A 13,584-nucleotide genomic window follows, 5' to 3' on the forward strand; every position below is an offset into this window, starting at 1 on the left:
GTAGGGTGCATTGGCTACAAAGACCTGGTCCAGATCCAGTCTTCGCTGCTTTGTTTTCTGCTCAGAGAGCAAGAAATTGATTTGGTGCCAAACCTTAGGGATAACATAGCTGTATCTTCCACTGGCTAGCTTTAGTTTTCCCAAAGCCAGTGTTAGAAGTGGGTATCAGTCATGGTAGAATAAAGAAGAGGTTTTAGGTGAGCGTCATTTCTACATGAGCTGTTGCAGTTTAAGGAAAAGAGCATTCCTGTGATAAGAAAACAGCAGGAAAGTGGCATGGCTGTCTTTCTGTGCTCATAACCTTGCGTATGGCTATTTTATAACCACATTTTACTGCTGTGCACCTGAGCTGGATGTTTTGATGAGTAACCGCACATGAACTCTTGCTGTCACACAAGATGTGCTTTATAACCAGACAGAAAATTGCCTGTTCAGTGTTCAGTTTGTGAGGATCTGCTGTGGTAGGAATGAGGAACACTGACTGAATGGGTCATTTTTCCTTGAAAAGCTCTATATCAATGTGGGAAGGTCTGCCAAAAGACGGTGTTTCTCCTGCTACCATTGTTAGAGCTTGGCTCCTGAATTAATAGCCCTGCCTGCTGAAGTGCTGGAAAAAGGTTGCTATTACACTGAGGAGCGTAATTAAAAGGCTCTTTTGGAAAAACAAGAACATCCACTTCTCCGTGCTGCCTTCCCGAGCAGCTCAGGCTCCTGGTGACAATGAGCTGGCATCGTTTGAACCTCAGCATCGGGGAAACTGAGGCTGGTGGGTCAGGTTGGTGCTGCGCTTCGAGCTCTGCCCAGCTCTGGCTGTGGAATGGCTTCATGTTCTCATATGTTGGTGAAGGAATTTGCTTGAATGCTGCCTGCATGGAAACACACTTTATGTTTTAATGGGTTTTTTCTTAGTGAAGTGCTACAGGGAGTAAGGCGGGGAGTGGGTTTGGGACACTGGGGAGCAGCAGGGAGTTAGAAACTAAGAAAGAAAAAAGGGGAAAAGGAAAAAAGGAAAGGAAAAATAAAGTGAATAAGGAAAAAAGGGAACAAAGGAAAACAGGAAAAAAGGGAAAAAAGAAAAAGGGGGAAAAAAGGAAAAGAAAAATAAAGGAGAAAATAAAAAAAAGAAAAAAGGGGAAAAAAGGAAAAGAAAAATAAAAAAAAAAAAGAAAAAACGAAAAAGGGGAAAAAAGGGAAAGGAAAAATAAAAAAAAAAAAAAAGGAAAACAGAAAAACAAAAAACCAAAAAGTACAAACGGGAAAGAAAAGGAAAAAAGAAAAAAGGAAATAAAGAGAAAAAGAGGAAAAAAATAAAAAGAAAAAAGAAGAAAAAATGAAAAAGGGGGAAAACGCAAGAAAAAAAGAAAAAAAAATTAAAAAGGAAAAAGGAAAAAAGTGAAAGAAAAGGAAAAAAGGAAAAACGAGGGTAGGAAAAAAGGGGAAAAAAGGCCAGAAAAGCGGGAAAAAAGGCGAGAAAAGCTGGAAACACGCGGGAGTTAAGCCGGGCAGCAATCCCGACCGCAGCGGCGCTCGGCAGCGGGCGGGCGCTGGGGGCGGTGCGCGGGGCGGGCAGAGCCGCTGTCGGGGCCGTGTCGGGGCCGCCCGCTTCCCCCGGCCCCGCCTCGGCGGCCGCGCGGGCCCGGGGCGGCGGCGGAGCGCTGCGGGCGGCGGAGCGCTGCCGCGGGGCATGGCCCTGGCCGCGGCCCCGGCCCCGGCCCCGGCCCCGGCCCGCCCGCCGCCGGGGGGCACGTCGGCGGGGGAGATGGAGCGCTACTACTGCCTGCTGCGGGCCGCCGCGCTGCTGGAGGCCGCCGCCGCCGGTGAGTCCCGGTGCGGGTGGCACAGGTAACCCGGGGAGCGGAGGGCTTCCCCGGACATCTCTCTGCTCCGGGCGGGACGCGGCTCCCGGCTCCGCGGAGGAGCGCCGGCATCCTGGACGGGGCGGGCGGGCTCGTTGGTACCCGGGTCCGGCCGCCGGGAGCCTCGGGTTGAGGACTTCGGGTGATACTTCTTGTGATGTCCTGCGTGGTACGTGTAGGACGGGTTTGTAAGGAGAAGCTGTTCGCATTGTGCTGCTGGTATGTCCTTGTACTGGAATGCGCGGCTCAAAATGCCATTGGGAGAAGAGGGATTGTTTTCGGTGAGCAGAAGGGTATTTGCCGGTGTTAGTCCCTTCTCAGGTTCCCCATGGGCAGACCTAAAGAAAGCTTCTCCTGGGAAGTTGCATCTTAGCCTGAGGACTGTGATGTGCCTTTCCCAGTTTCTGAAATGGAAAAGCAGTAGATGTGTGTGAAGTGTCTCTGTCAGACTCCTCTTTCCTCTCCCTCATCCCTTGGGCTTTAAACCTCGCTCAGTCTCAGGCTGTGTTGGGGAATGCACTGATTGGTGATGATGTTGCTGTGCTGTATGGCTGTAGACCCTCCATGTGAGAAGCAAACGCAATATGATTCCTTATCCCAGGCTGTAAGCTGCTCTGCTGCCTCCTTGGGTGGACAACGATCTGCTCCTGAACTGTGGAGCCCTGACTTTGTTATATTGTTCCCTTGTGGGGAGAACAGGGGCTTTTCTTGCAATGGTCTTTCATAATCCAGGAATGGTGGTGGCATCCTGGGGGGCTCCAGCCTTGCTGTGGGATGTGTACGTTGTCAGGAGGTGAAGGCACTCATCATTCCTCACTTCTCCACAGCCTGGAGCCCTGCCAGGCACACCAAAGACACACTGACCCCCGAAAAGCTCCCAGTCTCATTCCCGTTTCCTTGACCTCTTTGCAGAGCACAGTTTGGGGTGCGGGAGGAATGTTTTGGGGGTATAAGTCATAGGTGAGGACTTTACCAATGTGTCACCTGCTTCTCATGACTGCTTGTGCTATAATGTCCTGTGGGATGATGCCCACGACAGCACCTTCCACTGCTGTGGTCCTGCCTGTTGGACCCATGCTGACCTGCTCCTTTGCCTGCACCCTCTATAGGGGGTAGGGAAACAGAGGGGGGGTGGTGGGGTCAGTCAGCACAGGGTGCTGCTGGAACGGATGTGATTAAAACAGTCTGATCCTCCTCGCACTGGTATTAGCAATGAAACACCCACATGCTGGAACAGGAGTGGGGTGACACGGGGATGCAGATGGTGAACAGCATCTTCTATGAGCAACGTGATGGAAACCGGGTGAGAGCGGGCAGAGGGTTTCCCTGAGCATGAGCCCTGTCTTCTGACCAGCTCTTGGCAGACGACCTTTGTATGATGCTCGTATGGAATCAAGATATCTCCACAAAGGCATGTTTGTGTGGTTATAGCTGCAGGATATGGACATGTGGTTTGGCATCTACATAGCTTCTTCAGATGAGATATTGAAAAAGATATAAAGTTGAGTAATGTTCCCTAAATCGTGAGATTAAAAGTAAATCAGAAGGTTTTCTTTTTCCCATCGTTGCTGATTTCTGAGCATTCAGCCTGATCTGAGACCATGTTTTAACCATTCCCCTTCATACACTGGTGCAGGAAACTTGGTTGTTTCTAGTAGAAGGTGGTGTTTCCCCTGTACCTGGGATAAGCCTGTATAAATCCCAAGCCTTTTACAGCCATTCTCATCTCTGAAACGGCTTGGGCTCCCTCCCTGTGGAAGCTCTGTGCTGCCATCAGCGCAGACCCTGCTGGGTGGACCACAGAGCAGTAGTAGTCTGGGAGCAGTCAGTAGTACGTGGGATGTGCTTCCTTTCCCTACATCCCGTTTGCTACAACCACAGTTTAATGGTTTATCATTCATTTAGGAGGACAAAAGTGAAGTGACAGCAGGGCTGAGTGGGAGGGAAGCAACTGAAGTGTTGTTGAAGTGGAAATATGGTGGTGGTGGGGGGGAAAGAAGGACTCTTACAAAGCGCTGTCTTTGCCACCAAAGTGGAGGATGCTTGGAGATGTGGAGCTTCCTCTGTGTGCTTGGAGATGGGGAGGTCAGAGCTCGATATCACTGGTTGTGCTTGTGGTAAGAGCCTTTTGTTCAAGTCAGGTTTGGGGGGCAAAGGACATCCTGGAGCTTCAAACAGGCAACTCTGTGCTGACTGACACATGTTGGTGTGATGGTGGTTGTTTTGGTACGTGTGGTGAGCGCAGCTCAGGTCCCACACTGCCCGTCTTGCTCTGTGCCAAAGCCTCAACGCTCTCATCTGCCAGCATCCCCCATGCAATAAAACTGAAGGCCAATGCAAGACTGGGTGCAGAGGGCCAGGAGTGTGAGGAGCTGTGGTGGAATGGGCTGGGTGATGCTGCCTTGTTCGTTGAATCCCTTTTCCTTCTGGGTGATGCTAGACTTGGTTTGACAGCAGGGCTGAGTCAGGAGCTCCTGGGGCAGAGCTGTTCCCTATGGGAACCCATGCTGGCTGAGCTGCCTGCAGGCTGCAGGGATCCATCTGCTGCTCCATGGTGTCTGTCTGTCTGAGGGCTGCGTGGTGTGAGACAGACAGTGAGCACCAGTGTCCCTTTCCATGCCACTGACCTCCTCCTGCCACAGGAAAGTGCTTGGCTGGGTTTGGAGATGTGTTTTTGTCAACAGGAGAATGCCAGAATTGAGCATCTCTATCTCCATGGAATGGTTTGTGTTGGAAGGGACCTCGAAGCTCATCCAGTTCCAACCCCCTGCCACGGGCAGGGACACCTTCCACTAGAGCAGGTTGCTCCAAGCCCCTGTGTCCAACCTGGCCTTGAACGCTTTGCAGCCGACTTTCCAGGTGATGCCATTGTGGGAACCTGGCTGCACCATTTAGTTTCCTGGCTCTGGGGGCTATAAAAGCAAATAAATTGTTCCACTGACTTCAGTGAATTCAATTCCATGTTCCCAGGCAGGTGATGGGGCCCAAGGATTCACTGCTGTCCCTTTGTGCCCAAAGCTGGAATTTGGCTTGGAAAAAACACCACTTGCATGGGATTGAATGATGATGGGAAAGTCATTAAGGTGTGTATATTTTTAGTGATGGTTTTATTTGGCTTCAGAAGGCTTTAGTTCTGGATGGGCTCCGGTTTGGAGGCTGCTGATGTTGGCCAGAAGGTATGTTCTGGTGGCAGATGCTAAATGTGCCCAGATGGCAAACGTGCCCTGGTGCTGGTGTGCACCTGAGCCTCTCATAATGACTGAAATTGGGACTAGGAGACAACTAAAAGGACATTGAAGCTCCTAAGTAGCAGGAACACAAGAAACTAGATTTTCTCAACTCCCACACTGCGTTTGAATCCACACGGGTGGGTGTTGAGAAACTTTTATTACGTTTCTTGCAGTAGATGTAAATTCATGTATAGTGGCTTTTATCTTTCCTACTTTTCACTTAGTTTTGGGGTGATGTGAGAAGATAGTTTATCTGACTGGACATGGAAACACTGGAGCATCCTGTATCTTGTTCCCGTGCGTTAGTGGATTATCCGTAACACACAAGCCTTGTTGCCATGTAGTTGATTTTTGCTTTGCCTTTTCTGAGTGAAGCTTCCACAGTTTGTCAGCTGTCAAATCTAAATTGGAAGAGATTCCACCCCCCAAAGAAACCTCAGTGGTCTCCATCACACGGGGACAGGCTGGACCTTTTAACCTCCCTTGAGCATCCTCCTCCTCGCTGGCAGCCCTGGCTCCTGAGGACACTTCTGTGCTAACTCCAGCTCCCAAAATGGACCTGGATAATGGTATTCCCATGAAGGTGGGATCCTGAGCTGGCTGCCCCACTGCCCCGTGGTGAGCAGAAGGAGGTCGTGCTGGTTTGGTGTGTTAGTGAGGTACCACAGATGTGCCAAGCCAGTGCTCTGGGTGCTCCTGCTCTCCTCAGCCGGTGATTCCTGATGGATGGTTGCTGGAGGGATGCCCAGGAGTGGAGGATCCTACCCCAGGGCCTGATCCAGGGTCACTTGTGATCCAGGTTCACTCTGTGCATGCCTGGATGCGGTGCTATCCAATCCCTCTTCAACAGCCGCTCAGCTCCTATTGTAAGGTGATGATTCAGCTGCCTGTGTGATGGTCCACAAGCCTGGTCTGCACTGAGTTAACGTTTCCTGCCTATTTCTTATCTTTATTTTTTCTTTCACATCATTTTCCTTTCCATTTGTACTCTTCTCCTCAGTGTATATAAATCTAAGCCTTTTGAAAAGGTCATTCTAGTCCTTCAGAAGCTTCATTTCAGGGTTTTTTGGCTGCATGGTTTCTTAGCTGAGCACACTCCCAGCTTTGGGGGATGGAGATGTGTCTGTGCTGAAGCATCCACTGCAGACAAGCCCCAGAAGGCCTCGGTGGAGAAGCACAGCCACTAGGTCAGAAGAGAGGACCATCTGGTGCCGTATCCTGCCTCCTACGCTGTGCCGGAGTAGGTGCTTGGGGAGAGATAAAAGGAAGAGCTTGCAAAGAGTGAGCCTTTCCTTAAAATATCCTCCCTAGGCTGACAAAGGGTAATTTAAGGAGCCTCTGAACGTGGCGTGGTGACCAACCTGTCACACCTAGTGCTGGATTAACCCTCCTGGGGCTTTCCACAGCCTTTTTCAATCTCCGTGTGGTTTTGATCTGTTTCTGCCTGACGTAACTGCTTTGATTTCCCATCTGTGACATGAGGTGATGCTCCTGGTGAAGTTTACATCATGGTTTTCGTTGTGGCGTGCTCACACATGGACAGTTGTGGCAATGATTCAGGGAAGAGGGGTCTGTGTTTGTGCCCATGTGGCTGTGGAGAGTGGTGGCTGTACCAGGGTGCCAGTGCCGGTCCTGCACAGGGCATGGCTCTGCAGGGGCTGGGTCCCTTTGAAACAGTGGTGTGGTGGCTGCTGCCCTTTTGGTCTCTGATGAAAACACCCTTTTCTTTGCTGAACTGTAATTTCATAGAATCCCAGACTGGTTTGTGTTGAAGGGACCTTAAAGCTCATCCAGCTCCAACCCCTGCCACAGGCAGGGACACCTTCCACTAGAGCAGGTTGCTCCAAGCCCCTGTGTCCAGCCTGGCCTTGAATGCTGCCAGGGATGGGGTTCAGCTCTGCCATCTCTTGTCCCCCATATTGTGCTGATGCTCTTCTAAGGAGGTGGCAGCTCAGCCACCTTGCACAAGTGGGGTTTGCAAGCGCTGCTGTTGAGGATGTACTGAGAGGTTTGCATGTGGCAGGTGGAGGTTTGCCATCAGGCTATTGACAGAACCAGCTGAGGAGCCCCATGATCGTCCTCAGGATCAATAAATACATCATGTCTTCCGGAAAAAACGGGCATTATAAACCTCATCTAATTGCCAATCTTTCCTCCAAATGAAAACCTGGTTTCGACTGCCTGTAGTTATGAGGCTGGTGCCCAGGGTTCGGGGGATGCGGATGCTCCCATGCAGCCTCTGGTAACAGCAAGGTACGAGCTGTCCCCATGGGCAGGAAACACAAAGGGGTTGCAGCAGTCGAGGGTATTGAAGCTTTCTGCCATAAATATTTTAATGGGTCTTTTGTGTTGCTTGCTTGGCATGGGGAATGGCTGCCCCACCTGGAATTACACACTCTGCAGTGTGCCAGGTTAGGGCAGCAGCAAAGTTGTTGTTCTTGCACTGAGATGGCTAAAGGTGAGTTTGTTCTGTGGACAGCAGCAGTGCCTTTGCAATAGGTACCCGCAGTGAGTGTCTGTGTGTCAGGGCAGGATGTGTGAGCAGCTGAAGGTGGTTTTGGTGCATATGAAGGTGTGTTCAGCTCAGAGCTGCTGTTAGAGATGACTGAGAATTACACAGATAGCTTCTGCAATGGACCTGGGATCAACTGCAAATGCAGAAGAGGACCTCACCAGGTTTTACACTTTGCACAACCAAGTCTCTAATTTTTTCAGCATCTTTTGTGGAGAGAAAGGAATTTGATGGATGCAGGGTGTGCTTTACTGCAGGACATTCCTCACATGGGGAAAAGGTCCCCACAGGTCTGTATCTGTGGCCAGGCTGTTACCTCAGCTATAAAGGTGCAATTGCAGTGTAAGGCTCTTACGTGCTCTGCAGCCCTGGATGACTGTGGTGGAACTATGTAGAAATGCCTCTTACTGTTGGGCCCCTCTGCTTTTCTGCCCCATGAATCGTTAGAAGTCCTTGGTGTGGGACCTTGGGTCCCTGTGAGCCAAGTGGACAAACCCTATAAGTACTGGTGGATTTCAGTGCCGATCCCAAGACCTTCAGCTCTTTAGTGCATCTGGAAACCAGTCCTGTGGGTTGTGGAGACCTTTCCTTTCCCAGCTGTCCAGGTTGGTCCTACACCATCCAATGGTTGGTTCAGCAGGGGTTTTAACACCCTCCTTTTGATGCCAGCTCTTGCACAGCACATCAACACCACATCAGCCTGATGGATGGGGGCTGCTGGGGTTGTTTCTGCTCTTGTTGTCACACATGCTCATTGCCCTTTGGTAGCGCTGTATCCTGTTGGCACGTGTGTCTGTTCCCGTTCACAATGAGGCACTGAAGCTGCGGGAGACACAATTTGCTCCCGGCTACCAAAGAGTTTAGTGTCAAAGCCAGGAAGCAGCCTCAGGACTTGGCTGTCAGTTCACTGCTCAGACCAGGTCCTGTGGATAAGCTTTGGGTGAATACAGCAGGCCTTGTTGTGGAGCACAATGTCCTATTCTCTGCTTCTAATGAACGTGCAGTTCAGCACGGGATCTCCACCAGCATCACGCTGCCTGGCCACGGGCTCTCTCTGCTCTTCCATGCACACATTTTTTCCTCTTATAGATAAAAATGTTATTTCTGTTGTTAAGGATTTGGTCCTTCCTGGCTCCGGTTCTCACAAACAGTGTGTAAATGCTACTCTGCCTGTACACAGCGTCCTGTCCTATCCCTGGGCAGGTACGGAGCAGGATGGAGATGTGGGAGGGTGGATGCGGTGATGTGGAAATGAGGATCCTTCTCCAAGTATGAACTCCTCAGGGAAGCCACTGCTTGGAGACTGCATAGGTGAGGTGTGATCCGTGGAAGATATGGGTTGAACACTGCACTCTGCAATGCTCTGTCCTGCTCCTTCTCAAGGGACAGGCACTTGGTCAGCCTTTATGTAGACCTCCTGCAAGCCTGCTGGTTACAGCAGGGCAGTTTGCAGACAGTGTAACCCAGTGTTTTTGCTCTATTCACTCCCTCTGTCTCGCCTGCAGGACATGGTGTGCTGATAGGGGGATGGGGATGTTTCTTCTTGTGGGTTGGGTTGAATCCAAAGTCTTTGGGAATTGTTCAAGTGAGAAAGCAGGGTGAGGCTCAACCATTCATCCTAGGATGTGGTTGTGATTTAACTCCAGCAGAGGTTAACTGAGCCCCACAGAGCCACTTGCTTTCTGCCCTCCTTGTGAGGTGGGGAGAGAATTGGAAGAGTGAGAGTGAGAAAACTCGTGGGTTGCATAAAGACAGTTTAATAGGTAGAGCAGAAGCGATGCATGCAAGCAAAGCAAAGCAAAGAATTCATTCACCACCTCCCATGGGCAGGCAGGTGCTCAGCCAAAGCATAACGCATAACAGTGACTTGGGAAGACAAACACCATCACACTGAATGTCCCCCTTTTCTTCTTCTTCCCCAGCTTTCCATGCTAAGCATAATGCCCTATGGTATGGGATATCCCTTGGGTCAGTTGGGGTCAGCTGTCCCGGCTGTGTCCCCCCCTAACTCCTTGTGCATCCTCAGCTTCCTCACTGGTGGGGTGAGGAGCAGAAAAGGCCTTGACACTGCTCAGCAATAGGGCAAACATCTCTGCTTATCAACTCTGTTTCCAGCACAAATCCAAACCACAGCCCCACGCCAGCTCCTGTGCAGAAAATTAACTATATCCCAGCCAAACCAGCACAGACACGCACCAGGGCAATGGAGACTCGGGTTTCCTGCAGCGTGCTGGGCCCCAACTGCTGCTGTAGGATGGATTTCCATGATTCTTCCTGGAGGAGCTGTTTGGCTTTTGCAGATAATTAAATTTCAAGTGAAATTGTTCCCCTTATCCAAACGGAGCGATGGGCTGCAGGGTATCTCTGTTGGAGTGTTTTGTGTGGGCATAGCAATGCAGACTGAGTTAGGGGGACAGACTGCAGGGTGGTGCATTGGTCTTCTTCCTCAGACAACGCCGTGTTTCTATTCTTTGCCCAATAAATGTTTAATTTTGCAAAGTGGAGCAGCCTCAGCAGGAGGAGCTGAAAGGGCTGCTCTCTGCATTGCACTGGGTTCATGGCTGGGGCGTTCTGCTCCAAGGGATTTCCTTTCTCACTCCTGCATAAAGTAGATGAGGTGGGGATGGCTTCATCCTCACACCCAGCCTTGCTTGTGTTCCATGGGCTGTTCTGGGAGGCTCACACTGATGCTGGCCTCACTCAGGGGCCCGCCGAGCACCAGACCTTCCTGTAAATGCTGTTGGTTTGTGTAGGTCCCTGTTATAGGCATCACTAGCCTCAAAGGAACAGGAGGACAACCCAAGGCAACCATTGGCTGATGGTTAGCCCAGAAAGTCACCGAGGGAAGTGGAAATAGGTTATAACTGTGCTGCTTTGCAGGCTCCCTTGACACCAAATAAATGCTGCTTCGCTGGGTGCAGATGTGTGAATGGACAAGCAGCCGAGAACAAGCAGATCACAGAGAAGCTCAACGTGATCCTTTACCCTTTTCATTTGATTTACTTCAGTTTTGTTTCCTAGACTACGGCAGCAACTCTCCTCTGAAGAGCTGCTATTCTTCATTCACAACAAAGGCATCTCCAAATGCATTTTGTAGCTGCAAACAATATTTGGGCAGTGTCGTGAAGCAAAAGGCGCTTTTCCATCGGCTTGGCAGATGTGTGACACAGCTGCTGTCTGCAGATGCTGCGGGGCTGCAAAGTTTGGAAAGGGAAAGAAAACAATAGTCACCAAAGAGCAAAGATCTTCACTGTTTATTTGAGGTTTATAAGAGGGATTTGGACTCAAACTGTAGCTGTCCCCTCTCCACCCTTTGTAGAAGTCCCTCTGTGCTTGAATCCCCTTGAAAGGGAGGATCGCTGACAATGAGCATCATTCTCACAGCTGCAATCTGTGCAACAGCCTCAAGATGTGGTCCTATGGAGAGGACCCAGCAAAATATTGTGCACTGTGTAAGCCAAATGATGGGGACAGGACTGGGTCAGCAGGTTCCCTGCTGAGCCACATTAGTTTTTCTTGATGGGGTACAGAGCTTTGTAATTCCCCTTTGTCTTTTCCCTGCTTGGCTTCACGCATCCTCCAAAACTCTGTGTCATGGCAACGACCTCCTCCATAGAGGAGTCTCTGAATGTAATAATTGCAGTAGCATTTTATAAATACCCAGGTTAGAGCCTATATAAAAGATGTTACTACACTGTTATGACAGTTTATCATTGAGATGCTGCTTGTTTTTAGTAAGACCCTAAAGCCTGAGATCATACCAACTGTGCGGGGATAGTGGTGCAGTTTGTAAAGGGCTCTGGTATGCTGTAACATGAGGGGTTCAGGCTCGATTTTGTAACAGCACAGGTCTATTCTATAGTAGCCGATGATCACAAAGCCTCTTTTTAAGAGGAACAAGTGGACCTGCATGAAACCTGGACTTCCTCTGCCTTGTGCCATGTGAGATGCAGGCTATGTGGTTCATAGCCAGTGCAGGCAGTACCCTGGGGTCTTTTCTGTACTGTCCCAAGAGTGTCCTTCAAATAAGAACCCCCAGTTTGCTAATGCACATCAAGTGAAGCCTTGTTTGAGAGGCGGATATCTTCGGTGCCCTACTGCCTTTCACTGCTCTTTTTTCCAGAGATTCATATTTGAGGACAAGGGTCATGCTTCTGTAAAGGATTTATAGCAGCATCCCACCGATGCGCCTCAGGCACAGCAACACGCTTGTGAATCTGATGCCAGCACTTGATTTTCCCTAACGTTTGCCCAGGACGTTGGGTTCAATGGCCAAGGAGCAGCTCTAATGGGACCACAATCAGCCTGTTGTTGTGCCTTGGCCTTACCAAAGGGCAGTTATCCTGCTCCTCTGTTGCTTGTTGGATTCTCCTACCCAACAGGAGATGGGGAGGGTTTGTAAGGGAAATGCTCCCTGAGCCTTCACTGCCTGAAGTAAAGTGCTCCCACCTAGTTTTTCCTCAAATGAGTTATTTTGGGTGCTCAAGTTGGGGCTGACTCAGAAGGGCCTGGTTTTCTGAAGGGGCTGAGTGCCCTTTTCCGGAAATGTCATCCCTTGGGAAGCAGGAAACTCAAAGTCATAAGGGTGCTGTAGGAATCTGGGTCTCCACTTCTGTGCCAAAGTCAAGGGTGAAACTTGGAATTAATGTTGGGAAGTAAGGTCCTTGCTGGAAAGCAGGACTCCTGAGCGTGGTGGGAAATCCCATCCTATGATGTTTTGCACCTCAAACCCCAAAATGCCAGTTCCATTTGCCAGTGTGGCCATGGTGGTACATGTGGCAGCGTGTGCGGGACAGAGGCATGGGCACCCATGTTTGCACAGGGGATGGCACAGCAGGGACTGCTGCAGCCCCCCTGGCACAGCAGAGTGAAAACATGGGGTGGTTTCTGCACTGTCCGTGATGATCACTGGGAAATGATCATTGGAGGCCACGGAGCTGCTGCGAGGGCTGGAGCAGCTCTGCTCTGGAGCCAGGCTGAGAGAGCTGGGCTGGGGCAGCCTGGAGAAGAGAAGGCTCCTCAAGGGGAGCCCTTAGAGCAGCTCCAGTGCCTAAAGGGGCTCCAGGAAACCTGGAGAGGGGCTTTGGACAAGGGCCTGTAGGGACAGGCCAAGGGGAATGGCTTTAACCTGCCAGAGGGGAGACTGAGATGAGACATTAGGCAGAAGCTCTTCCCTGTGAGGGTGCTGAGGCGCTGGCACAGACTTTTCCCAGAGAAGCTGTGGCTGCCCCATCCCTGGCAGTGTTCAAGGCCAGGTGGGACACAGGGGCTTGGAGCAACCTGCTCTAGTGGAAGGTGTCCCTGCCCGTGGCAGGGGGTTGGAGCTGGATGAGCTTTAAGGAGCCTTCATCCCAAACCAGTCTGGGATTCTATGATAAATTGTAGGTAAGAGAGATGTGAGAGAATAAGCACTGCACTCTGGGTTAAAACATGCATGTTTGAGGTTATATTTCTTTTCTATTAAGCAAGGTTTGAAAATACCTGTGGAAAAGTGCTTTTTTTCCCAACCATACTTGTCTCCAGCTTGTTTTAATGCTTTCCCCAGCCTGTTTCCTTGACAGCACTCAATAAACCAGCACATCCCTCCCATATCACTGCAGAACCAGAAACAAAAGCTTCATTTACTTGTACACCTGTAGCTGTGTTTGCTGTCACCAATGAGTACCTGGGTCGCAGGCGGGTGTTATGGTGCATGGCCAAGCCAGGGGTAGGGAAGGTGAGCTGGCTTCACCTCAACTACAAAAGCAGACAGGTTGCTGAACAGCCCCATGCTGTTCTGAGGCAAATACGTGTGCACAAGCTTTGGTCTTGTATTTTCAAAGCCCAGCGTGTTTAATATCATCATCTGCTTCATGTGTTGGAACGCCTGAAGTTATTAAATATGAATTTTATCAGTGTGAAACTATTGACGTGGAGAAAAAAAGTCTACTGGTAGAGAAGAAATCTATTGCTGCAGCTTGTCCTGGGGTTAGGTGAAGCAGTTGAA

The 13,584-nt window shown here is 50.3% G+C and overlaps 1 protein-coding gene across 1 annotated transcript in view; it reads left to right on the forward strand.

The window, feature by feature from the left end:
* The first annotated feature begins 1,561 nt into the window (after window positions 1–1,561).
* MCF2 (MCF.2 cell line derived transforming sequence) overlaps window positions 1,562–13,584 on the forward strand; it is a 66,691-nt gene continuing 54,668 nt past the window's right edge. Inside the window, exon 1 of the mRNA XM_030497893.1 lies at window positions 1,562–1,817. Within this exon, the coding sequence (XP_030353753.1) occupies window positions 1,685–1,817 (133 nt within the window). The 5' untranslated portion in view covers window positions 1,562–1,684. The remainder of the gene's footprint in view (window positions 1,818–13,584) is intronic.

Source organism: Strigops habroptila, chromosome 9 (assembly GCF_004027225.2).
Source record: "Strigops habroptila isolate Jane chromosome 9, bStrHab1.2.pri, whole genome shotgun sequence".
Lineage (NCBI taxonomy): Eukaryota > Metazoa > Chordata > Aves > Psittaciformes > Psittacidae > Strigops > Strigops habroptila.